This window comes from Myodes glareolus, chromosome X, assembly GCF_982192425.1.
Source record: "Myodes glareolus chromosome X, mMyoGla1.1, whole genome shotgun sequence".
NCBI lineage: Eukaryota > Metazoa > Chordata > Mammalia > Rodentia > Cricetidae > Myodes > Myodes glareolus.
This window is the reverse complement of record NC_142053.1, coordinates 141,665,644-141,690,091: the sequence shown is the minus strand read 5'-3', so window position 1 is coordinate 141,690,091 and position 24,448 is coordinate 141,665,644. Positions and strand designations below refer to the sequence as shown.

At 36.1% G+C, this 24,448-nt stretch overlaps 1 protein-coding gene across 28 annotated transcripts in view; it reads right to left on the bottom strand.

Annotated features, from left to right (window-relative positions):
• Positions 1 to 4,216: 4,216 nt before the first annotated feature.
• Positions 4,217 to 24,448, bottom strand: part of Kdm6a (lysine demethylase 6A) — a 140,613-nt gene continuing 120,381 nt past the window's right edge. For 14 of the 28 annotated variants that reach the window (XM_087902971.1, XM_087902973.1, XM_087902977.1 and 11 more), the window contains 6 exons: positions 23,254 to 23,441; positions 22,307 to 22,448; positions 9,285 to 9,326; positions 8,189 to 8,315; positions 6,118 to 6,288; positions 4,217 to 5,125 (listed from right to left, as the gene is read on the bottom strand). In XM_087902971.1, coding sequence (XP_087759097.1) covers positions 5,096 to 5,125; positions 6,118 to 6,288; positions 8,189 to 8,315; positions 9,285 to 9,326; positions 22,307 to 22,448; positions 23,254 to 23,441 — 700 coding nt within the window. In that variant the 3' untranslated portion in view covers positions 4,217 to 5,095. Of the gene's footprint in view, positions 5,126 to 6,100; positions 6,289 to 8,188; positions 8,316 to 9,284; positions 9,327 to 22,306; positions 22,449 to 23,253; positions 23,442 to 24,448 lie in introns of all 28 variants that reach the window. The other 14 variants (XM_087902972.1, XM_087902979.1, XM_087902978.1 and 11 more) reach the window with 2 other exon arrangements.

Genomic DNA, 24,448 nt, shown 5'->3' with positions numbered 1-24,448 from the left:
ATTTGTGTATAAGCATATTAAATGTTCAATCCAATGAATACTTTTAATGAAAGATAATGAAATTCTTAATATCAAATTCTCTAAAGATATTTTCATTCTGTCAAATGTATTATATATACCTCAAACTGTAAAGCACCATAATTAACCTTTAACTATAAATATTTAAGCCTTCAAATCAGTGCATTCACTCTCTCTTCTTTCAAAATATATTGCACCCATGTATTTTTGAAGGCAAGTATATTTTGGAGTACTTCTTCATATTAAACATACCTTTAAATGCTATTTTCATTTTTAAGTTGTGTGTACCCATGTGGGATCATATGTGGATGCATGTGATTGTGGAGTCCAGAAGAGGATATCAGATTTCCTGGACCTAGAGTTACAGGCAATTGTGAGCAGCCTGATGTGGGTGCTGAGAACTGAACCTGGGTCCTCATGAAGAGCAATACACACTGTTATGCAATGACCCATCCCTCCAGCCCATTTAACCTATCTTTGATCTCACACAAAGATATTGCTGTTGTTCAGTCCAATTATTAATAGTGGTCTTTCAATCTCATGTGAATCCTGCTCTGGACTATAACAGATATGGTCAATTTAATTATAGGCTATCAAGTTTAAAGACATCTTGATCTTGGCAAAGAAAAATTCCAATAGGAAAGGTCCTTACTGCAAACACAACGGTGGACTAAGCATTGAGTCCCTAGTTTTGTAGTAAGAAGTACAATCTGGAATGGGACTGCAAAATGGTATTTTGGCTTCCCCACCAAATATCCACAATATTTGATGCAAATTACATGATCTCCATTTAACTTAATTTACTTAAATGTAAAGATGAGGTTAAAATAGTACTTAAGAAAAGGCTAAATGGATGGAAGTACTATGCAAACACAGTCCATAGTAGAAATACTGAAGTCACAACAATGTCATTCTCATTTTACTGTTCAATATATGCGCGCACACGCACACACACACACACACACAAACACCAGAGAATTTGAGGGCATCTGTTCTCTTTTCACCATTTTGAGTTTTGGGGATCAAACTCAGGTTGCAGGCTTTGTGCAAGAGCCTTTCCTCACAACACCAGCCCTATATATGTTCTGAGATTGGTTGGGGATCTGCCAATCTGACAACCACCAAGGAGTAATAACACAATTTGTTACCTGGAGGTCCTGGAAAAACCAAATCTCATTTATGTCTCTCAAAAGTAATACCTTTCCTGGCCATCAGGTTGTTACTTCACTGAAGTAGCTCTGGTAAATATCAACAATTAACTGACAACCCTGGTTAATCCTTATCTTTGCTGCATGGTATGGTTACTTTTTCAAAAAGTTCTGGCCTAACTCTAGTTAGCTTAAGCTTTTTGTCCCTTTGAAACTTGCTTTTCTATGTGCTGGTACTTTTATTGGATTTGGCACCGTTTTCTCATTTAACAGTTCCTCTATTATGTTGTAGTTCTTTACCAACACCTCAAAGGATACTCAGCTATACTTGTGGTCCAGGCCACACCTTAATTTCAGACCCAACCAACCAATTGCTACTTTAACAGTTAAATCGTCTGCCTCCAGAGGTTCTCACACTATTTCCTATTCTGGCTATAGGTACCCTCACTCACCTGGAAAGATTTACTCAGTCATATAGACTTAGTCTTTAAAATTCAAAGTTCAAGCCCATATAATCTCTTCCTTTTAGTTCTGAGCTTTAGAAATATCCTAGTTACAATGCAGTTAAGAAATGGCTACAAAGGGCAATAAAACCATAAGTTTTTTAAAAAATAAGTTTACATGGTAGTGTAAACTTGTGATCTCTGTGCTCAGGAGGCTCATGAGTTCAAGGTAAACATAAGAAACATTGTGAGCTCTCATTTCAGAAGAAACAAAACCAATAAAGATGCGGTAAGATCACTGTAAACTCAATGTTCTTTGGCTTAAATCCAATAGGTGGTATCACATTAAATAAAAGCCGAAATACAAATATCGCACATGGCAGGTACAGCTTTCCAATATTAGGTCCTTAACATCTTTTCAAACTGTCTTTTGGCATTCCTTCAACCTCAGCCACAATACTTGGAATTCCCAAATCTTCTTGCCCTGTTAGGTGTAATGATGCTGAAATGCATGCCCCAGTGTCACTCCTGCTACTTGGTATCTTCTGTTTTCCAGGACATACGCCTATGAACCTCCCTTCCTAGAGGCTAGAAAGCAGGAATCACGTATTATACTTATGCATGACAAATATGTGGAACAAATGAAAATCCACATAACTTTATGGTGTGGAACATGTGTATTACTACCCCACCAGACACACAATAAAAAAACTAGTTATTTCATATTCAGAGGCAGATACCTCGTTTGAATTACGCTAATAATATTTGATCCTCAGTCACTAGAACTCTGAAAGTTACTAATTATCAATTTGTTACTTTGAAAAAGTGACTTATTACAAAATGTAAAACCTAGAATTTTTTTATTGATTTAACTTAAATAACAGGTTAAGTAAACTGAATTGTTATATTGATGTTCATTAAAATTAATTACTTTTTAATTAGTGCCAATAAGAAAATTTTATTGCCACTTTGAATCAACATCTGTTTTGTAATGCATTATGTGGTAAGTTTCTTTTTCTGAACAGTGTATGTGCAGTGATGCAAATTTGTTTCATTATGAAGCCATCAGTATAATGTGACTTAATGGATTTACCTATAAAAGCAATTAAAAAACCCCCAACCTATCCTAGCTTCTAAAAACCTGAAAAATGCAAAGCATTAATTGACGCAAAGCTGCTTACAAAGAACTTCACTCATCTATTTGAGAATACTGATTTGTTTTCTACATTCAATCTTTTCTACTTATTCAAAGACTAAGTTCCTAGCAAGTATTAATCTTGATATATTTATTTAAATGTGGGTTACATAAAATCTCTCCTACATAAATGCAAGACAACATACTCATCTTGACAATAAATTAATCTTAACAAAATCACACAGAAAATATGTCGGTAAGAAAAATGAGAACTGAGTAAGAACAGTTGGATGTTTTAGTGTTTAAGGTTAGCTTACAATTTTTTTCTTCACAAAACATTTAGTTTATTTCACTCTGGAGTACTTTCCAGATAGATGATTTTCACAAGGCAACCATTTAAACTATTTGTGGTTAAACATACTGATCAGTACTCTGATAAATGGTTTAGGAATTATTCCTTCCTGAAGATTTAAGAAATGAATGCCAATAAACAATCAGTTTATCATGTTAGTAACCAAGTGATTAAAACATCTCTAAGCTTTTAGTCCTTAAATTGCTAAGAAGATACATTCCAAAAACTGTCTGAAAAGATAATGCATTCAGTATAACATTTTAACAGATAGGACTGTTAAATTATATAAACCAACCGACCAACGAACCAACCATCCTACCCAACCTTTACTTAAAGGATTTTTTATGTTTCTTCTCTAATTTTGTGGAGAATTCTTTAAAATTATACTATAAAATGAAAATGTGTTCCAAGTACTTCAGAAAACTGAGGTGCAAATGCAAGGCACCATTATTATTATAAAATGAAATACTAGCATTAATTAACTCATAGTAATTTTGGAATGTTATATAGCCTAATATATTTTACTGATGATAAGGAATTTGTAGTCATCCACCGCACTGTCATGCATACAGGAAGACGTAAGATTTCAAAATTGTCTATCATTAAAAAAATAAGCCTTGTAATTTATTTGCATTTTAAAACAGGGCACTTCATCCTGGAATGTTTACTCATATAAAATGCTGAGTAATGTAAGGATTTGGCAAGCCTGTATTAAAACTCCCTCTAAAGTTTTAAGTTCAATCACTATTTGTTTTGTATTATACTACATTTTGGCAGATTTTTTTTTTATTTGTCTGTAACTGCAGTAGTTGCAATTTAGCAATAAACCAGTCTGACATTTTAGGTCTTGAAGATACATACCATATATATTTCTGTAAAAATAATCATACTTTTTGTAAGCAACTTTACAGTAGACACCTCAAAAATCTACCATAGATGTGAAACTTAAAACAAGAAAAATTTAAGTTCTAAATCTTTATACATATATATCTAGATTTCTATATATATTATATATACAGACAAAAGTATATATAAAATATATATAATCAGATTTGAAAAGTGAACAAAAATTGGGCACTGTACATAAATTCTTTTTAAAACTCAAACAATAGAAAACTCCTTAAACATTAAACAATTTTAATAAAAGTTTCTGTACAATGCTAAGCAGTTTTATTTACACATAGAAAATGTAATTGGAGTAGTGCTTGAAATTACAGAACTCCTTAAAATTTCAATGGCAGGTAAATCTGGAAAAAATAACAGCATTCCATTCACAAATATTTTCAAGCAATAAATATGTATTTATAAATAGTGTAAATTTACATCAAGATTAGAAACAAAAATCACAAAACTGAAGTTTATTTCTTAGTCTATGTGCAATCCATTATCTTTGTGACTTGGCTGTTAATTTTTTTTTAATGTTTTATTTAGGAACCAAAAGTATAACCATCATGGTTTCAAAACAAGACAGAGAAACATAAAAGTAGTAAAAAAAGTTTCTTACTTAACTTTCCACATTAAAAAGAAAAAAAAAGTGGATCAAAGAAAGACTTAAAACTGCTAACTACCTTACAAAGAAATGACCAGCTAGGCTAGTAGTATTCCCCCCCCCCCCCCCCCCGAGGAAAATTCTGAAAGGGAAAAGATAAGTGAAAACAAACTCATCAGCCCAGAAATAGAGAAATATAAAAGAGGTTGTCTTCAAGTCAGTAGTCTGTATGATGTTGCCAGTTTTGTCAGATATATACAAAACATGGGAATTACTATTTATTTCTTTCTGAAGTTCAGCTGTTCAGTTTTTTTTTTTTTTTTGAGAGTCCCGGCGTAGGCGCAGTACTCTCCCCTGTCCAGTTGGTTGACACTCCACACTTGGAAGGTTGCATAGACACAGTTTTCAGCCAGCAGCCTTACGAGATAGCTAAAAAAAACTAATGGTGCAGAACTGGGTTACTTCCTGAATAGCAGAAAAGGTCTTATGTTTAATGTCCATGGAACAATATCAAGATGAGGCGGATGGTAATGGAGGAGCCTGGAAATAAAAGCAAGGTAGATTATTTTGGTATACTCATCATTAGTTGTGCTTCTTTGTTTACAGCTACAAATATACAGTTGGTTTATGAGATTAAAAGACGTTATTTTCTGTTCGACAGCCTTGCTACATAGTGTAACAGAACAACATCCCTTGTGATCTTTCCCACCGGGACACTTTTTCTAAGAATCTAAGACCATCCTTATTTCACTGTGACTCCAAAAGCTTTTAGAAAATTAGTTTACCACTTTTTACATATTGCTTTCTTTGACAGGGCTTCACAAAACAATTTAAACAAATTAACTACAATTTTACTAGTGACAGCCTTCTGGGATCTATCTTACATAGGTAATACATTTTTTTTTTCCCGGTAAATTTCAAATGATTTTATTTTTTTCCTGAAGCAATCTTGAAGACCATCCAAATGAAAATATCAGGAACTTCACCAGTTAGTTTTTGATTACATATGTGGAAAGTATTGGAAGAAAAGAAAAATTCATAAATTACATCTATAAGTCTAGTCAGATCTGCTTTGAGTGAAATGCTTCCCATAAGCTTGCAATGAAAAACTTTGTGATTTTTTTGTGAATATAGTTGAATTTCATAAGGTTATACCACACGCCAGGAAGCAAGCGCTATTCAAATACTCCCACAGAATTAAAGCATCTGCTAGAACACAATTCCAAACAATTTCAATCAGCCCAAAAAGGAGAAGTATATTTCAAAGCATACGCTCTGATTCTTTTTGTGGGCACTAACTATGTAAGCAAGCATTCTATCAACCAAGAAGAAATGATATGATACACATCAATTTTACAGGAATACTTAGAAGAGATGGTGGTGGGACCAATATATATATATACCCTCATGCATTATCTTGAACCAAAGGAAAATCTACATATTTCATTCATTACCTCCCATTTATCAGATGGCAGAACATACACTACTGCCTCCCAACCCAGCTAATGTATTCACATGTTGATTTCACTTACTAATGTAAATTGGTCATAGACTTGCATCAGGTCCTCCATTTTGTACTGTTCTAGCACCACAAAATTTTCCAGATTTCCACTTGTTTTTCGTGCACAATCTTGGCAATGCACTATGTAAGTCTTTCGAGAATTACTCTCATTAGTGACAAAAAGCAGATCAAAAACCTCCACCTGTTTTACACAAATAAAAACTGCGGTCAACAGAGATGGTGATGTTTATAGTATGTTTCTATGTAATCATGGACTTCTACTTTAACAGAACTATAGACAGTCTAAAACATGGAGGAGCGGGTTAAGAGGAGACTGAAAATGTTTACACTGTACCAAATCCCAAGACATAACAGCAGTCGTATTTGGGGGAGGGACTGAAAGGAATGTATAAAATCTGTTAAAACTTAATTTAAAAATTTAATAAAGGCCAGTTTGATCACTATTTTCCTTCTACGTCTCCATGACAAAATTCATCACAGGGGACCACATATGAATGTGTGCCTTTTTCCATAGACTGAACTCTTTAAATACAAAGACTGTATTCATATTTGCATTGCCAGAGCATGTCACAGTGCCTAGTACTTACTCAATCCTCAAAACACACCTGTAGTATGAAGGATTATAATCTGATTATTTTACAGATGATGAAACTGGCAAGTAACAGTAAGTAAATATTGTGTTAAAAACCTTATGGTAAAACTAGTACTCATAAGTTTTAGAAACACATCAGAAATAATATATAATCTGTCTTAGAGTAACACTGTGGTGTAGGAATCATTCTCACATATTGAGAAGTTCATGTGTTCATTTTCATGAGGTATAAAACACATCTATTTCCTCATTAACTTTGATCAGGTTATATACCATTAAAATATCTAATGAATTTAATCATTTAAAATTAAAGCCAACACCAAAATCACCAATTTTCAAGGTTTAGAATAGATCATCAGTATCGCCATTTGTGACTTATCCTTAAATTTCTTCAAGAACAGAAAACTATTAATGAGAATGAGCTAACTCAAAATCCCTAGTTTGTCATATTTCCCACTATCATTAACGGACAACAACATGAACCTAAGGAGTGGAGCTGAAGAATTTGTATGCATTCTTTAACTTGTCCCTCATTTCTACCTTTTAATAAGCTACCTTGTGGATTTCATCTTCTTGATCAGTTCTCAATCTATGGGACATAACCCCTTTGGCAAGCTTCTAGCTCCAAAAATACTTACAATTCATAACAGTAGCAAAATTATGAATTAGCAAAAAAATAACTTTATGATTGGGGGGGTCACGACAATATAAGGAACTTATTGAAGCATTAGGAAAGTTGAGAACCACTGTTTATTTTAATGTTTTGTTCTATTTTAACAACCCGTTGCCATTCTAGTCTAGTATAGTATATGTGGCAAAGGGATCTTCTCTTACAAGATTACTGCAATGTGTTCCATTTTCTCTGTCCTCTCCAACCATTTCTTTCTCTGAAACAGACATCTAACTTTGTTGATTCTCAAAAGTTTCTGGTGGATTCATTGACTCTGGAATAATATCACATTATCTGACAGCATTCAAAAATGCACTGAAAACTGCATGTCACCTAGATTTATGAGAAGAATCTGTATTGTCAGTATTGCAACCACAGTAGTCTACCTACCCTTTTCTAAAGCCATTCTATTTCCCCACTCACGGTACCCATTACAGCCAATCCGTATTTTCACTAGAGTTTGTAGAGCCTGTTGAAATCATATTCATTCTTCAAAAGAGGACTAAAAACTATGGATTTCTTGTTTGTTTCTGTGAGCTCTTATTGCCAATACCGGAAAAAGAAAACTACATCAATTATTTCTCTCTCTGCATTGTTCTACTAAGCTCCCAATCTAAAATCTCGTAACTTTCCAAATGACTCTACAGTAGGTACTTTTAAAGTTAACTAATACTAATACATGATATTACACCATTAAACATTAATATTTGATAAGAAAATATAAAAATTGAACACAATGCTAATCACAGTAAAATGTATTACTTGATTAAAAACTAAAGTAACTTTCATAAACAATTGTGGGCAAGAACTATAACTTACCTCACAAATGCTACAATAATGAGCTGGTTCTTCTTTTGTCCGTCCATGCCATATGATCTCTTTTCCTGCAGCAATTAGAGCTTCCCTCAATGTCTGACATTGCTTCAGAGTTCTCAGAAGACAATACCTAACATAATGGAAAATAACTCATTACTAGTAGCTAAACATTGTGTATTTTTCACCTAAGAGATATACCAATTAGAAATAATGCGAAGAGCCTTGGTCCTAATGCCTATTTTTCTTTTGTTGTCCATCCTCTGCTTCCCCTTGCCAGATATTTTTGAGATCTATCTGATAGCTGAAGATAGCCTATGCATTTGAGCGGCCTCAAGTTTAAGGCAACTGATCTCTGCCTTCCATGCCCATTGCATGTTAATTTTTCAGATATCAGATGAAAAAAAATAGGGCAAATGTATAGCAGCTCTAAGGATGACAATATTCTGCCACTTATAGTTGAGATTAATTGGTATTCAAACATCACAACATAAAGGCCTTAATATATAAAAACTGAGTCTTTCTTAAAATAAGTTCTTAACTTTGGTACTTAGCTGGGCGAACTAATTAACCTCTCCAAGCATTACATCCATAAAGTAAGGGGCCTGAACTCCAGATATGAACAGCTATGATTCTAGGCAGGCAGGATGACACATCATCTCTATTCATACCACCTAAATACTCATTAACACAATCATCTGTGTAGCGTTTGCATAATTTAAGAGTCCATGAATAGAGAATAATTTATAAATTCATTAACTACAAGGTACAAAATTGGTTTAACTATGGTAGAAGAAAAACAGAAATGAATTTCTTCATTTTAACTTAAGGTAACAGTAGAATCCAGTTACAGTAACACAATGGAACTTTTCTTGTAATTTGTACCTCTTCTAGTTCTCACAATTTTTACTATTTTTTCAAGTTTGCTATCACTACTTGAAACTGTTATATTCTTACTCTCCTGTAAATCTTAACAATCAGATTTTCCCTTTGAACACAGAGGTTGAACCAAGCTAATTTCTAAAGCAATTTGAAAGTACCATAGAGAAAAGGTTCATCAACCTTTAAGTATCATCCTGAAAGCAAGTTTTTTTCTACTCACTGTCTTGCTGCCATATACAGTAGGTGTTCAATAAATACTTGACTGTCAAAAAAATTAAAATTCAAGATATAATTAATAGTATATTTACCTTCATCTTACTTTCATCATAAGTTAACAGGTAAAGTATTGGTATTTCCAGGACTCATAAATATTAATTACTGGGGGATATGACTAGAAAAGGTTATTTATTTAGCTATAAACTTACAAAACACATAATACTGTTAACTTTAGGGTTGCAGGCTTTCTTTAAGGATCATATTCCAAGAAATTCACTGTTTTTGGTTTCTTGAATGTTTTAATGCTTAACAACTTATTTAAAAACTTACGATTTAGACTGTGGCTAAATGTCAAACCTAAAAGCAGTTGTCAAAGTAGGCACGCATATGTGTTTATATTAGGGTACCAAAGTATCAGCTAAAAATTATTACCTCCTGCTACTGTCTTCCCTCTTCTATGTCCCATAGTTCACTCACTAAAGACTAAGGCACAGCTCTTACTCGAGGGTTTTTTTTTTTTTTACGCAAAGCTTCAAAATAGCATTTTCCTTCTTTAAGAAAAAAAAATACCCAAACTGCAGATATATAAGGAAGATTTGTAAATTCAACTATGCTCCTAATAAAGGCAATCAAAAATAATATAAAAAAAGAATAAAAAATAATCAGGCGGGGAAATATATCTGGTAATTCCCTTGCCTTATGCCAACTGTCTTAGTATCACAAATACAATTATCTTTGTATTGCAAACAGATGAAACTTGGGGCCTCAGTACAACTAAATTTGTATGAAAGAAAGACAAGTCACTAGACTAGTTGAATTAGGGGTTTGAAAAGCAGGAAGCCTCAAGTGTCTCCATCTTACACTTTAGTATTTCTTCTTTTGGGGGGTATTTCCATGCCCTATTCTCACTCCCTCTAATCTCCCCTGTACCACGCGCCCTGAAAAACAGAGCCTTGGATCTGCAGATTATTGTTTCAGTCTTTACTCATAAATGCGCCTTCATTTTCAATATTATTAAGTACTTTGGTAATCTAGCTACAGTTAGGGGATGCCAGGAATAGCCTTCTGCAATTACTCCATAATTTTTATTTTCTGTTATAATAATCTTAGAAACCTTAGTTTTCTGAAAATGTATAACTACACTTTTTCCTTTTATTGTTTTTTAACATTAAAATTCTGTCTTCAGCAGTAGAAAGAGAATTTAGAGAGACAAGGAATGAACAGGTTTTTTTTTTAAAAAAAGATGTGATTTAACTGCAAATCAAGAGATTCAAGGATAATGAATCTAGAAGTCATAGCATCAACATTCTCATTACCTGATAGCAATTAAGATTTCATTTTACTAAGAATTAAAGAGTAAAGAGTAAATAACAAAAAAAGATAACAAAATTGTCTAAGATAAAATATGCTATTTTTTGTGTAAGTATATTTTAGGAACAGGGTAAAAAAATATTTTAGCAGCTAGAGAAAGACAATTCTTTAAGACTCAAGACCTGCTTTTTAACTGTTTGGATGAAAAACTACACAAAAGAAAGGAGGTAGCTGGACAGAGTGGTGTCTACATCTTATTAGCACTTAGAAGACAGTGGCAGAAGGATAAGTTTCAATTAGGCTGACTCAGGGAGATTAGTCTGCCCAGGGAGACTCATCTTATATACATTAAAAAAAAAAAAAAGGCCACCATAGAAAGAGACTGAGAGCACAGTACATTTGTACACAGTAGATTCTAGCCCAGTCAAAACTGATTTGAAAAGAAGTGAAATTTGAGAGACGTCATAAAAGAATGAAAATAAAAACACTATATTCATAAACTGGCAGACTAAACCAAGATATTCAGGTTATCATGGACACTAAAAAGAGGAAGAGAGACTTTTCAAATGAAGGGAGATTTTCTACTATGCAGATGAAATTTCTGAATTAGAATATACCAGTTTAGATTTGAGCAGGAAGATGGGGAAAGGCATCTTGTGCAAAGAAGGAAGGCAATGAGGTAATGTGTGTTGGGGGGCTGTTGAAAGAACAATTTTTCAACACAATAATTTCAAACAATTTTTCTTATAAAATTTTAATTTTCAGGTGAGGTTTTAGCAGCAAGAGAGTAATAAGGAATAAACCTATTCATAATAGTATATAGACGCTAAGAACATACAGAATTATTCTGAAATCTTAGGGGCATCTTTACTAAGTTTTCTAAGTTACAGAAGAAACAAGGATTAATCTGACATTGCATTTACAATTCTTTTCAGAATACAATCTGCTATTAAGAAATTTTAAGTATACCTAGAGGTGGCTGGCCAAGACAGGTCTCTCTTAACTTAATCAGCAACAAAAAGCAAGCTAACATTTTCAAAGCTCTCATAGTACCTACCCATCAGGTCAGGATTGTTTACCCTTTGACAACAGTCTGTATCTGAGTATGACTATGTCATCTAAAAATTTCATTTAAATTAAGCACATGGCTGAAAATCAAGGTCTCACTGAGTCAATGATAAAACTAGCAGTTTAAAAAATTTTACTTTCTGGGCAAGAAACAAGCATAAAAAAATGTGCTAATCATGTGACAAAAAAGGAAAAAACAAAGTCCCACAAAAATAACCCAGTAACATTAGAAGGCCAACAGGATTATCACAGTGTAATATATGCGAACTATGGACTAATATTCTGTTCAGTTATGACTGAACAATTGTAGAACATATCATTTGTAAAATAGGAATCAGAGAAGTTAACACTTAAAAGTCATCTCAATTTATATCTTAAAAACTCAGTACTAATCACAAACTGAAATATAAATAAAGAAAAAGGTTTAACCCCCCCCCCACCCAATTTTCTAGTCTTGAAAAACAATCTCATCTAGTCTGTGGTGTTTCTAGCTTGCCTGGTCATAAGCTTCACTGGGTTCTTAGGAAAGAGATTCTCCCCACAGTTCTCTTAGCAGAGCTCTGACTGGGTAAAAACAAAATTTTAAGTAGAGAATCAAATGATTCCTGTGGTTAGGCAACTAGGAACCAGTGCAAATATCTCATTTCATTTAGTATTGAAACTAAAAACAATTTTAGGGGGTGATCTATATGTGGACAGTGCACGTATTAAATTACACTAGTGAATTTCATATTTTTTAGATATGGTAAATGGTCCCATGCATATGTAGCTTTTCTATATTCTTATGAGAATGAAGTATATGATGGTGATATAATGATGCCTACAAATTACTTTATCATGTAGTTCAAGCAGAAAGTATATATAAGTCTGTGGGAACTGCCAAATATATGTGGTAAGGAGGTTACAAATTTTAAAACTGGAAGTTGGAGAGCAAGGAATACATAAGTTTAGGGTAGGGAGCAACGTGTTACATATAAATTCTTATCCTTTAAAAGTGAAGGACTGCCTTGGAAGCTATACAAGTCCTGGTTTATACCTCTACTCCTTGGAAAACTGTCATAGTTGAATGAAGTAAAAGATGAAATCAGGAGCTTTAACTTTGAAGATTCCTTTAATTTATTTTTTTGTGAGGATACTATTGTATTTCAAAAAAATCAGTAAGAGTTCAGAAACCCATGGCAGCTATCCCCTGACAAGTAATTACTGTTCAGCTACCCAAGAGGTACAAATGTATATTTCAGATTGATACATCTAAGTCAACAGAACCACTCACTCACTTGACTGCTTAATTAAAAAATTTAAGTCATAAGAACTCAAGTTCTGTGCTTCCTAAAGCCAGTCAGACTCTATACTCTGCAACTACAACAGAAGTTAAAACCCATGAAGGTTTACCTAAGCCTGATCTAAGCAAGGAGAAACTAAGTTAATTTGCAGTATATGGGGTATGAGCAAAAAAAGGTATTGCTCATTTCAATCGTTCAATGAAATCAGCAGAATATTATTTATGGACTTCCCAATAAAAATTTCATGAGGTGCTTGGTTGTTCACTGCTTTATGAAATGAGTCAAGTAATCAAGATAATATTCTTTTGAGTCATTTATTTGGAAGACTGAAACAGAGTATGAGTGGATTTCAGTAAAATAACTAGGCTGTAGAAACAAGAGATCTGTTAAATGGCATATTCAGATAAAACACTTTATGGACCTACAAGGCCCATCAAGACCAAACTTGAACTTGAAAATGTGAAAGGAAAAATAAAATCATGAGGGAGGTTGACCTATTTAAAGAAGTAAAGGCAAGAACAGTTCCTGCTCCTGCACTGAGGCTACCCACCCAGAGGGGTGAATGAGCACCCACCCGCCTGCCGGAGGGGAGTGCACAGGATACCTCCAGCTCCTGCTGCAGAGGCTTCCTGGTTCCACAAAACTCTGCCCTCCTCCCCAAGTTCGCCCTTTTGTCAGCGGGATCCTTGACCTCCAAGAGTCCTGTCCCAATGCTGAGGACAACCCTTCAAATCAGTGAGTGGGTGCCATCCTGGGACGGGGCGGAACATCCAGGAAAGGAGCACTGGGACCCTTTAGCTCCTGCTGCAGGGGCTTCTCTGTTCCACACATCCCTGCCCACCCCAAGCCTGCCCTATTGTCTGCAAGGTCCTTGGCTCAGGAACAGTTCCTGCTCCTGCACTGAGGCTACCCACCCAGAGGGGTGAGTGTGCACCCATCACGCCTGAGGGGGTTGCACTACACCTCCAGCTCCTGCAGCAGGGACTTCTTGGCTCTGCACGACTCTCCCCCACTCCCCCCCAAGTTCGCCCATTTGTCTGCAGGGTCCTTCAACCTCCAAGAGTCCTGTCTCTGTGCTGAGGACAACCTTTCAGACCAGGGAACAGTTCCTGTTCCTACACTGAGGAGATCCACACAGAGATGATCACAGCAAAGACTGGACCAAAACACCAAAACTCTCCTGGCTGGATTTGAAGGAAGAGATGGGCAGGCGACAATGCAAGAATTCCTCCAACAAGGAAGGATGAATATAGGATCAGGGAAGAATATATTTCAACTAAGGAAGTCATTTTAGGGTTTACAGGAGACTTGATTATATATGGGATCCCAGGTCCAAGGAGAGATCCCCAGATTGTTCTCTGGACAGAGGAGAGGGTGCCTGAACCGGCCTTGGCCCATAACCATACTGATGAATATTTTGCTTATCACCATAGATCCTTCATCTGGCAATGGATGGCGATACAGACGGAGACCCACATTAGAGCACCGAACTGAGCCCCCCAAGGTTCAAATGAGGAGCAGAAGGAGGAAGAACATGAAAAAGGAAATCAGGACTGCGAGGGATGCTATCACCCACTGATACAAGGGGACTGATCAAATGAGAGTTTACCAAGGTCAGTTGGACTGCAACTGAACGAGGAAGTGATCCAACCAGATTCTCTGAATGTGGCTGGCCTGGAGTCTTTCTGAAAAGCCATTGACAATGACACCGGGACTTGTTTCCTCTGCATATACTGGATTTTGGGGATCCAGTCTGTTTGGATACTCACCTTCCTGGACCTGGAGGGAGGGGGGAGGAACTTGAACTTCCCACAGGGCAGGAAACCCTGACTGCCCTTAGGGACGAAGAGGGAGGAGGAGAGGGAGTAGGGGGAGTGGGAGGGTGTTGGGAAGAGGGGCGTAAATGGAAACTTTTATAATTAAATAAAATTACTTTCAAAAAAAAAAAAAGGGCTGGAGAGATGGCTCAGAGGTTAAGAGCATTGATTGTCCTTCCAGAGGTCCTGAGTTCAATTCCCAGCAACCACATGGTGGCTCACAGCTATCTGGAATGAGATCTGGTGCCCTCTTCTGGCCCTCAAGCATACAGACAGACAGAACACTGTATACATAATAAATAAATAAATCTTAAAAAAAAAAAAAAGAATTGCTCCAGCAACCTGAAAGGCAACATGACACCACCATAATCCAGGGATCACGCAACAAGAATTGAAAACCCTACTCCAGAAGAAATCGACTTTAAAGGGAACTTTATGAAAATGATAGAGGAACTTAAACAGGACGTGAAAAACTGTCGAAAAGAAATGGAGACGACAAACAAAAAAAGTAGATGAAATGAATAAATCTCTCAAAGATTACCTAGAAAAAGCAATCAAACAGGTAAGGGAAACATTTCAAGTCATGAAAAATGAAATGGAGGCAATGAAGAAAACACAACCAGAGGAAGGGCAGGATATGGAAAATTTGGGTAAACCAACAGGAACTACAGAGACAAGTATTACCAACAGAATACAAGAGATAGAAGAAAGAATCTCAGACACTGAAGATACTATAGAGGAAATAAACTAACTGATTAAACAACAAAATAAATCCAACAAATTCTTAACACAAAACATCTAGGAAATCTGGGACACTGTGAAAAGACCAAACCTAAGAATAATAGGGGTAGAAGAAGGAGAAGATTTACAGCTCAAAGGCCCAGAAAATATAATCACCAAAATTATTGAAGAAAACTTTCCCAACCTAAAGAAGGATATTCCTGTGAAGGTACAAGAAGCATACAGAACACCAAATAGACTGGATCAAAAAAAAGCATCCCCTCGCCATATAATAGTCAAAACATAAAACAAACAGAATAAAGAAAGAATATTAAGAGCTGCAAGGGAAATAGGTCAAGTAACATATAAAGGGAAACGTATCAGAATTACACCTGACTTCTCAATGGAAACCATGAAAGCCAGAAGGTCTTGCATAGATGTGCTGCAGAAACTAAGAGACCATGAATGCAAGCCCAGACTAATATAACCAGCAAAGCTTGCATCACCATCGATGGTGAAAACAAGATATTCCAGGACAAAAACAGATTTAAACAATACATAGCCACAAAAAGAGCCTTAGAGAAAATACTAGAAGTAAAATCACAAACCAAGGAAGCCAACAACACCCATAATAACACAATCATCTGACAACCCTCCACCAGTACAACTCAAAGAGAAACACACAAACACTACCTCCAGGAAAAATAACCAGAGTTAACAACCACTGGTCATTAATATAGCTTAATATCAATGAACTCAATCCACCTATAAAAGGGCACAGGTTAAGAGAATGGATACGAAATCAGGATACAACATTCTGCTGCCTACAAGAAACACACCTCAAACTCAAAGACAGACACTACCTCAGAGTAAAGGGTTGGGAAAAGGTTTTCCAATCAAATGGACCAAAGAAACAAGCAGGTGTGGCTATACTAATATCTAACAAAATTGATTACAAACTGAAATCAATCAGAAGAGATGGAGAAGGACACTTTATACTCATATCAGCAACAATTCATCAGGAGAAAGTCGTAATCCTGAATACCTAGGCCCCTAATATAAAAGCCCCCACATATGTAAAAGAAACATTACTAGAATTCAGAGCATACATCAAACCCCATACTCTAATAGTGGGTAATTTCAACACTCCTCTCACACCAATGGACAGGTCAACCAGACAAAAACTTAACAAAGAAATAAGAGAACAGATGCAATGAACCAAATGGACCTAATAGACATCTATAGAACATTCCACCAAAACAGAAAATATGCCTTCTTCTCAGAATCTCATGGAACCTTCTCAAAAATCGATCACATAATTGGTAACAAAGCAAACATCCACAGATATAAAGAAATTATAGTAATCAACTGTGTACTATTGGATCACCATGGAATAAAGTTAGAATTCAACAACAACTCTACCCTCAGAAAGCATACAAACTCATGGAAACTGAACAGTCAACTACTGATTCATCTCTGGGTCAAGGAAGAAATAAAGAAAGAAATTAAAGTCTTCCTTGAATTCAATGAAACTAAAAACACAACATACCCAAACCTATAGGACACTATGAAAGCAGTGCTAAGAGGAAAGTTCATAGCACTAAGTGCCCACTAAAGAAAACGGAGAAAGCACATATTAGAGACTTAACAGCACACTTGAAAGCTCTAGAAAAAAAAAAAAAGCAGATTCACCCAGGAGGAGTAGAAGACTGGAAATAATCAAACTGAGGGCTGAATTCAACAAAACAGAAAGATAGAAATCAATCCAAAGAATCAACGAAGCAAAAAGCTGGTTCCCGGAGAAAATCAACAAGACTGTCAAGCCCCTATCCAAACTAATCAAACGCCAGAGAGAGAACACACAAATTAACAAGATCAGAAATGAAAAGGGGGACATAACCACAGACACTGAGGAAATTCAGAGAACCATTAGATCTTACTACAAAAGCCTGTATGCCACAAAATTGGAAAATGTGAAAGAAATGGACACTTTTTAAAATAAATACCACATACCAAAATTAAGTCAAGACCAGGTGAGCAGTTTAAATAGACCTATAAGTCCCGAGAAAATAGAAGCTGTCATCAGAAACCTCCCTACCAAAAAAAAAGCCCTGGACCAGATGGTTTCAATGCAGAATTCTACCAGAACTTCCAAGAAGAGTATATACCTATACTCCTTAATGTGTTTCACAAAATAGAAACAGAAGAATCATTGCTTAACTCCTTTTATGAAGCTACAGTCACCCTGATACCAAAACCCCACAAAGACTTAGCCAAGAAAGAGAATTACACACCAATCTCACTCATGAACATTGATGGAAAAATTCTCAATAAAATACTGGCAAACAGAATTGAAGAACACATTCAAGAAATTATCCATTATGATCAAGTAGGCTTCATCCCAGAGAGACAGGGCTGGTTCAACATACGAAAATCTATCAATGTAATCCATCATATAAATAAACTGAAGGAAAAAAACCATATGATCATTTCATTAAATGCTGAAAAAGCATTTGACAAAATTCAACACCTCTTTATGATAAAGGTCTTGGAGAGATTAGGGATAAAAGGTTCATTCCTAAATATAATAAAAGCAATATACAGCAAGCCGACAACTAACATCAAATTAAATGGAGAGAAACTCAAAGCCATCCCACTAAAATCAGTAACAAGACAAGGCTGTCCACTCTCTCCATACCTCTTCAATATAGTGCTTGGAGTTCTAGCAATAGCAATAAGACAGCATAAACAAGTCAAGAGGATTCGAATTGGAAAAGAAGTTAAACTCTCATTATTTGCAGATGATATGATAGTGTACATAAGCGACCCCAAAAACTCTACCAAAGAACTCCTACAGCTGTAGTAATGTGGCAGGATACAAGATCAACTCCAAAAAATCAGTTGTCCTCCTATACACAAAGAACAAAGAAGCAGAGAGGGAAATCAGAGAAACATCGCCTTTCACGATAGCCACAAATAGCATAAAGCATCTTGGGGTAACTCTAACCAAGGAAGTGAAAGATCTATTTGACAAGAAATTAAGGCTTTGAAGAAAGAAATTGAGGAGGATACCAGAAAATGGAAGGATCTCCCATGCTCTTGGATTGGGAATATCAACACAGTAAAAATGGCAATTCTACCAAAGCAATCTATAGATTCAATGCAATCCCCACCAAAATCCCATCAAAATTCTTCAGGGACCTTGAGAGAACAATGATCAACTTTATATGGAAAACCAAAAAACCCAGGATAGCCAAAACATACCTATACAATAAAAGTACTTCTGGAGGCATTACGATCCCTGACTTCAAACTCTATTACAGAGCTACAGTAATGAAAACTGCTTGGTATTGGCACAAAAACAGAGATGTTGACCAATGGAATTGAATCGAAAACCCAGAAATTAATCCACAAACCTATGAACACCTGATTTTCGACAAAGGAGCTAAAATTATACAATGGAGGAAAGAAAGCATCTTTAACAAATGGTGCTGGAACAACTGGATGTCAACCTGTAGAAGAATGAAAATAGATCCTTATCTATCACCATGTACAAAACTCAAGTCCAAATGGATTAAAGACCTCAATATTAATCTGACCACATTGAACCTGACAGAAGAGAAAGTGGGAAGTAGTCTACAACACATGGGCACAGGAGACCACTTCCTAGGTAGAACCCCAGTAGCACAGACAATAAGGAGGAGAGGGAGTGGGGGGAGTGGGAGGGTGGTGGGAGGAGGGGGAGAAATGGAAACTTTTATAATTTAATAAAATTACTAAAAAAAAAGATATAGGCACAGGAGGCCACTTCCTAAGTAGGACCCCAGTAGCACAGACAATAAGAGAAACAATGAATAAATGGGACCTACTGAAACTGAGAAGCTTCTGTAAAGCAAAGGACACTGTCATTAAGACAAAAAGGCAACCTACTGATTGGGAGAAGATCTTCACCAACCCCGCAACAGACAAAGGTCTGATCTCCAAAATATATAAAGAACTCGAGAAAATAGACACTAAAATTCTTATTAAGTCAATTAGAAAATGGGGTACTGAACTGAACAGAGAATTCTCAACAGAAGAAATTCAAATGGCCAAAAGACACTTAAAATCATGCTCAACCTCCTTAGTGATCAGGGAAATTCAAATCAAATCAACTTTGAGATACCATCTTACACCTGTCAGAATAGCTAAAATAAAAAACACCAATGATAACTTATGCTGGAGAGGATGTGGAGTAAGGGGAACACTCATCCATTGTTGGTGGGAATGCAAACTTGTGCAGCCACTTTGAAAATCAGTGTGCCAGTTTCTAAGAAAACTGAGAGTCAACCTACCTCAGGGCCCAGCAATTCCACTCTTGGGAATATACCTAAGAGATGCCCAATCATACTACAAAAGCATTTGTTCAACTATGTTCATAGCAGCATTATTTGTAATAGCCAGATCCTGGAAACAACCTAGGTGCCCCTCAACCAAAGAATGGTTAAAGAAGATGTGAAACATATACACTTTAGAGCTTTACTCAGCAGTAAAAAAAAAAAAAAAATGGCATCTTGAATTTTGCATGCAAATGGATGGAAATAGAAAACGCTTTACTGAGTGAGATAACCCAGACCAAAAAAGATGAATATGGTATGTACTCACTCATAAGTGGATTCTAGCCATAAATAAAGGACATTGTGTCTGTAATTCGTGATCCTAGAGAAGCTAATTAAGATGGTGAACCCAAAGAAAATCATTTAGTTATCCTCCTGGATACTGGAAGTAGACAAGATTGTCAGGCAAAACTTGGGTGCACGGGGGGAGGGGGGCTGTAAGGGGAGATGGGTAGAGAGAAGGGAGAAGGGGAGGATTGGGGAGAGCTTAGGGAAATGGGATGGGTGGGATGGAAGATATGGGAGCAGGGAAGTAAATATCTTAATTAAGGGAGCCATTTTAGGGTTGGCAAGAGACTTGATTCTAGAATGGTTCCCAGGTCCAAGGGGATGTCCCCAGCTTGTTCCTTGGGCAGCAGAGGAGAGGGTGCCTGAACTGGCCTTGTCCCATTGCCACACTGATGAATATCTTACATATCACCATAGAACCTTCATCTGGCAATGGATGGAGACAGAGACAGAGACAGAGACCCACATTGGAGCACTGGACTGAGCTCCCAAGGTCCAAATGAGAAGCAAAAGGAGGGAGACCACGAGCAAGGAATTCAGAACAGTGAGGGGTGCATCCACCCACTGAGACGGTGGGACTGATCTAATGGGAGTTCACCAAGGCCAGCTGGACTGCGACTGATGGAGCATGTGATCAAACCGGACTCTCTGAATGTGGCTTTCAATGAAGGCTGACTGAGAAGCCAAGGACAAAGGCACTGGGTTTTGATTCTACTGCATGTACTGGCTTTGTGGAAGCCTGGTTTGTCTGGATGCTCACCTTCATAGACCTGGATGGAGTGGGGAGGACCCTGGACTTCCCAGGGGGCAGGAAACCCTGACTGCTCTTAGGACTGGAGAGGGAGAAGGTGGGGAGGGGGAGGAAAAAGGGAGGTGGGGAGGGGGAGGAAAAATGGAGGTGGGAAGGAGGTTGAAATTTTTAATAAATAAATTACATTTAAAAAAATTTAAAAAAACACCCCCCCAAACAAACAAACAAAAAACCCCAATCAACAAGCAATGAATTTGCTATTGTAAGCAAACTAGCTGTTCTGAGACATAGCAGGTTAAAGACAACTCCCAGCCATGATCATACGGTAAATATGGTGCCTAGTATTCAATATATAAAAGCATTATAAGCACATGTTATACTTTGATTTTATTCCTATTTCTCTTCATATATATTTTACCTGGTCTTAGAATGAGGTAAAATAGTACAAATAATAAAAAAGTGCTGTATGAAAGTTCACAGACATGTTACCTTGGCTACATATAAAATTTGGATTTAGGTTTTAAAGGACTCAATTAAATCCATCATTTTCTATGTATCTTTTGTATATGAATATTTATGTATATATCTTTGTAGATGTTGATGCACATGCATGTTCATGTCAGGTGTCTTTCTCAAAAGGTTCTTCACCTGTACTTTGGGACTGGGTCTCTCAATGAATATGGAATTCATCAATTCAGCTCGGCTGGCTGACCAAAGAACTTCAGGGTTCTGGCAGTCTCTGCCAGCAAGTGCTAAGACAGCAGCTGCCATACCCAGGCTTTTGACTTGGCTTCTAAGGATCTGAACGCAGAACTTCATGGTTACACAATGGGAAATTTTCCGACTTAACCATCACCCCAGCCCTCACTTCTCATATTTTTTTGACCAGAATTTCCTATCTTTTGGTAGTGGAATTTACACTATTTAAAAGAAAAACAAAACAAAAACTGTTCAAAAATATTACTTCTAAGTAGAACCTGACAATGATTTACTAGTATTCAAAGTGCAAACAGCTAAAATATGGAGAACAATTATAAGATAATTAAATGAAAACTCTGGAAAACTGACATTTCAGTCAACTCCCTATATTACCTTCTCTATAACAATTATTCTGTGATTTTTTTTTCCCTTCAGTGACTAAAAGCAAACATTTAACATTGAGAAGAGCGGGGAAGCATTATAAAGTGAATCTTCTGCTGTAGGACAATTTATAACTTTATTCCTTTTTAAACCATAGCAAGCTATTTGGAAGGGAACTGTATTTGTAAACAAGCAGATTCTCACATTTTGCTAGACTTCTGGATCACCTTGTTTTAAATGTGAACATAATTCTAAGGGGGAAAAAGTATTTGACAGTGAACACCCCCCCCCCCCCGCAAGAGTTCAGTACAGCAATATTAGAAAGCACTTACTTAATCATTTCAAAAAGCTTTGGATCTGAAACCTTGATATTTCGTGCCATATTCCAGGAAAGATGAACCATGGGTACTATTGACTTCACACTTTGCAATTTGTTCCATTCGTACCGTTCCACTGCCAACTTATACTGGCAGGCTGGGGGGGGGGGGGTGGGAAAAAAAACTAAACTATCAAAAGATGTGAGGATAACCATTATCACCTCATGAAAATCTCAAAGCACTACAAGAAAACATTAATTCTTCCCCCACCCCCGAGACAAGGGTTTCTCTGTATAACTCTGGCTGTCCTGAAACTCACTCCACAGACCAGGCTGGCCTTGAACTCAGAGATCCCCTATTTCTACCTTGGAAGTGCTGGGATTAAAGGCTTGTGCTACCACTGCCCGGCTTATAAAAATAATTTTTATGTTTTGTGATAATTTTCTAATCTATTATCTTATTTAATTCTTAGCATTTCCTTATTAATTTTATTTTCATCATTAGATGAAGAAATCAAGGACTGGAGAAATCAAGTAACTTGCCCAAACTTACAAAAGCCAAGTCCTAGTCTAAATCCAGGTCTTTCTGGCTCCAAAGGCCACATTCTTAATCTCTAAGGATTAAGACAGGCATAATTCAAATTGTATTTCACAAAGCAATACAGGAGAAAAAAGAAAAATCTATAAGAATGTATTTTTACTTAGTTTTTTTCTCCCTTAAGAGGTTCCTTTATAAAGCAAAATCAAGGACTCAAAAAATTATTACAAATATATCTTCCATGTATCTAACTATATAGACCTTTTGTTTGCTAAGGATTTATGGTTTTAGATTCAATAGTTAACTAGCATTTAACTTTTATAATAAAAATTTATAATAAAAAGGAGTAATTTTCTTCTAAATACATTTATTAGTTTTTTTTAAAAAGGTCAAGTCTTTTTTTCAAGCATATTCTTTTAAAATACCTGTAAGTGGACCAACATTCCAAGCAATGTTGTTGCACCAGCCAATAGCTTGAACCCAATGAACAGTGCCTGCATTTATCCAAACCAGATCTCCAGGTCGCTGAATAAACCTATACACTGGAACATTTGCTTCATAAAGATCTTCAAGGTTGGGCCACCAAGAACCCATTAAGAAATTTAAGTTATTTCTGAAATAAGAAAAACAGAGCAAATGGATCAAGGGCTCTAATAAATTATAAAAGAATGTCAAAAGTTTCTTAATGCTAATTAATTTCAATAAAATTTAACTGATAGAGTAATAAAAGCTGCTATATGCATGTAAAGAGTAAAATTAAATTTAGTAAAGTACAGGAAGACTTATATAAAGATAGCATTACTAGCTTGAATTTATTTCTTCAAGATTCAAGTGAAAATCTGTAGCTACTTTGAAGTAGCACATATTTTTAACTTCTAATATCATTTTATTAAGTCCCACTCCACTTTTAGTCACGGAACCCTTCTCTTTTTCTTACAGTACCTGGAAATCACTAAAAGACAAAAAATGGAGATGAATCTATTTATATAAATAAGACCAATATATTTAAGTACCAGAAACTCCACTCAATTTGAGAAAGGGTACTGCTGCTTTGACTCATAAGGAGAAAAAGGGTAAAATTTGACAATTTCCATATGGTTTAGAAGATCAGCTAATTAAGCATGAATAATAAAAACCAAGAGACAAATATGTGTGTTCAACCTGAGGATCAGAAAAGCAAAGCAAGCAGTCAAGCCACTAGAGAGCTCTTACCTCTAGAAATCCTCAGACTGAAAGAGAACAAGTTCCTGTTTCATCCTGGCATACATTTCTCTCTAGTGCTGGGATTAAAGGAATGAGACACCATCATCTGGATCTTTTTCTGTATTGATCTGTGTAGTCCAGGGAGGCCTTGAACTCAGAGAGATCCATCTGCCTCTGTTTCCCAAATCATGGGATTAAAGGTGTATGACACCACTGTCTAGCTTTTAGTGGCTTTGTTTTACCACTAAGTCTCCAGGCAAGCTTTATTTATAAAGCATAAATAAAATATTACTATAGCTCCCCCTTTTGCCTAAAATAATAAAAATAAAAAAATAACTTTTTCTTTGGGTTCCCATAAGATTATCAGTGCCTCCAGTCAGCAGGAAGTAGCCCAGAAAATACACCTACATTCTCAAA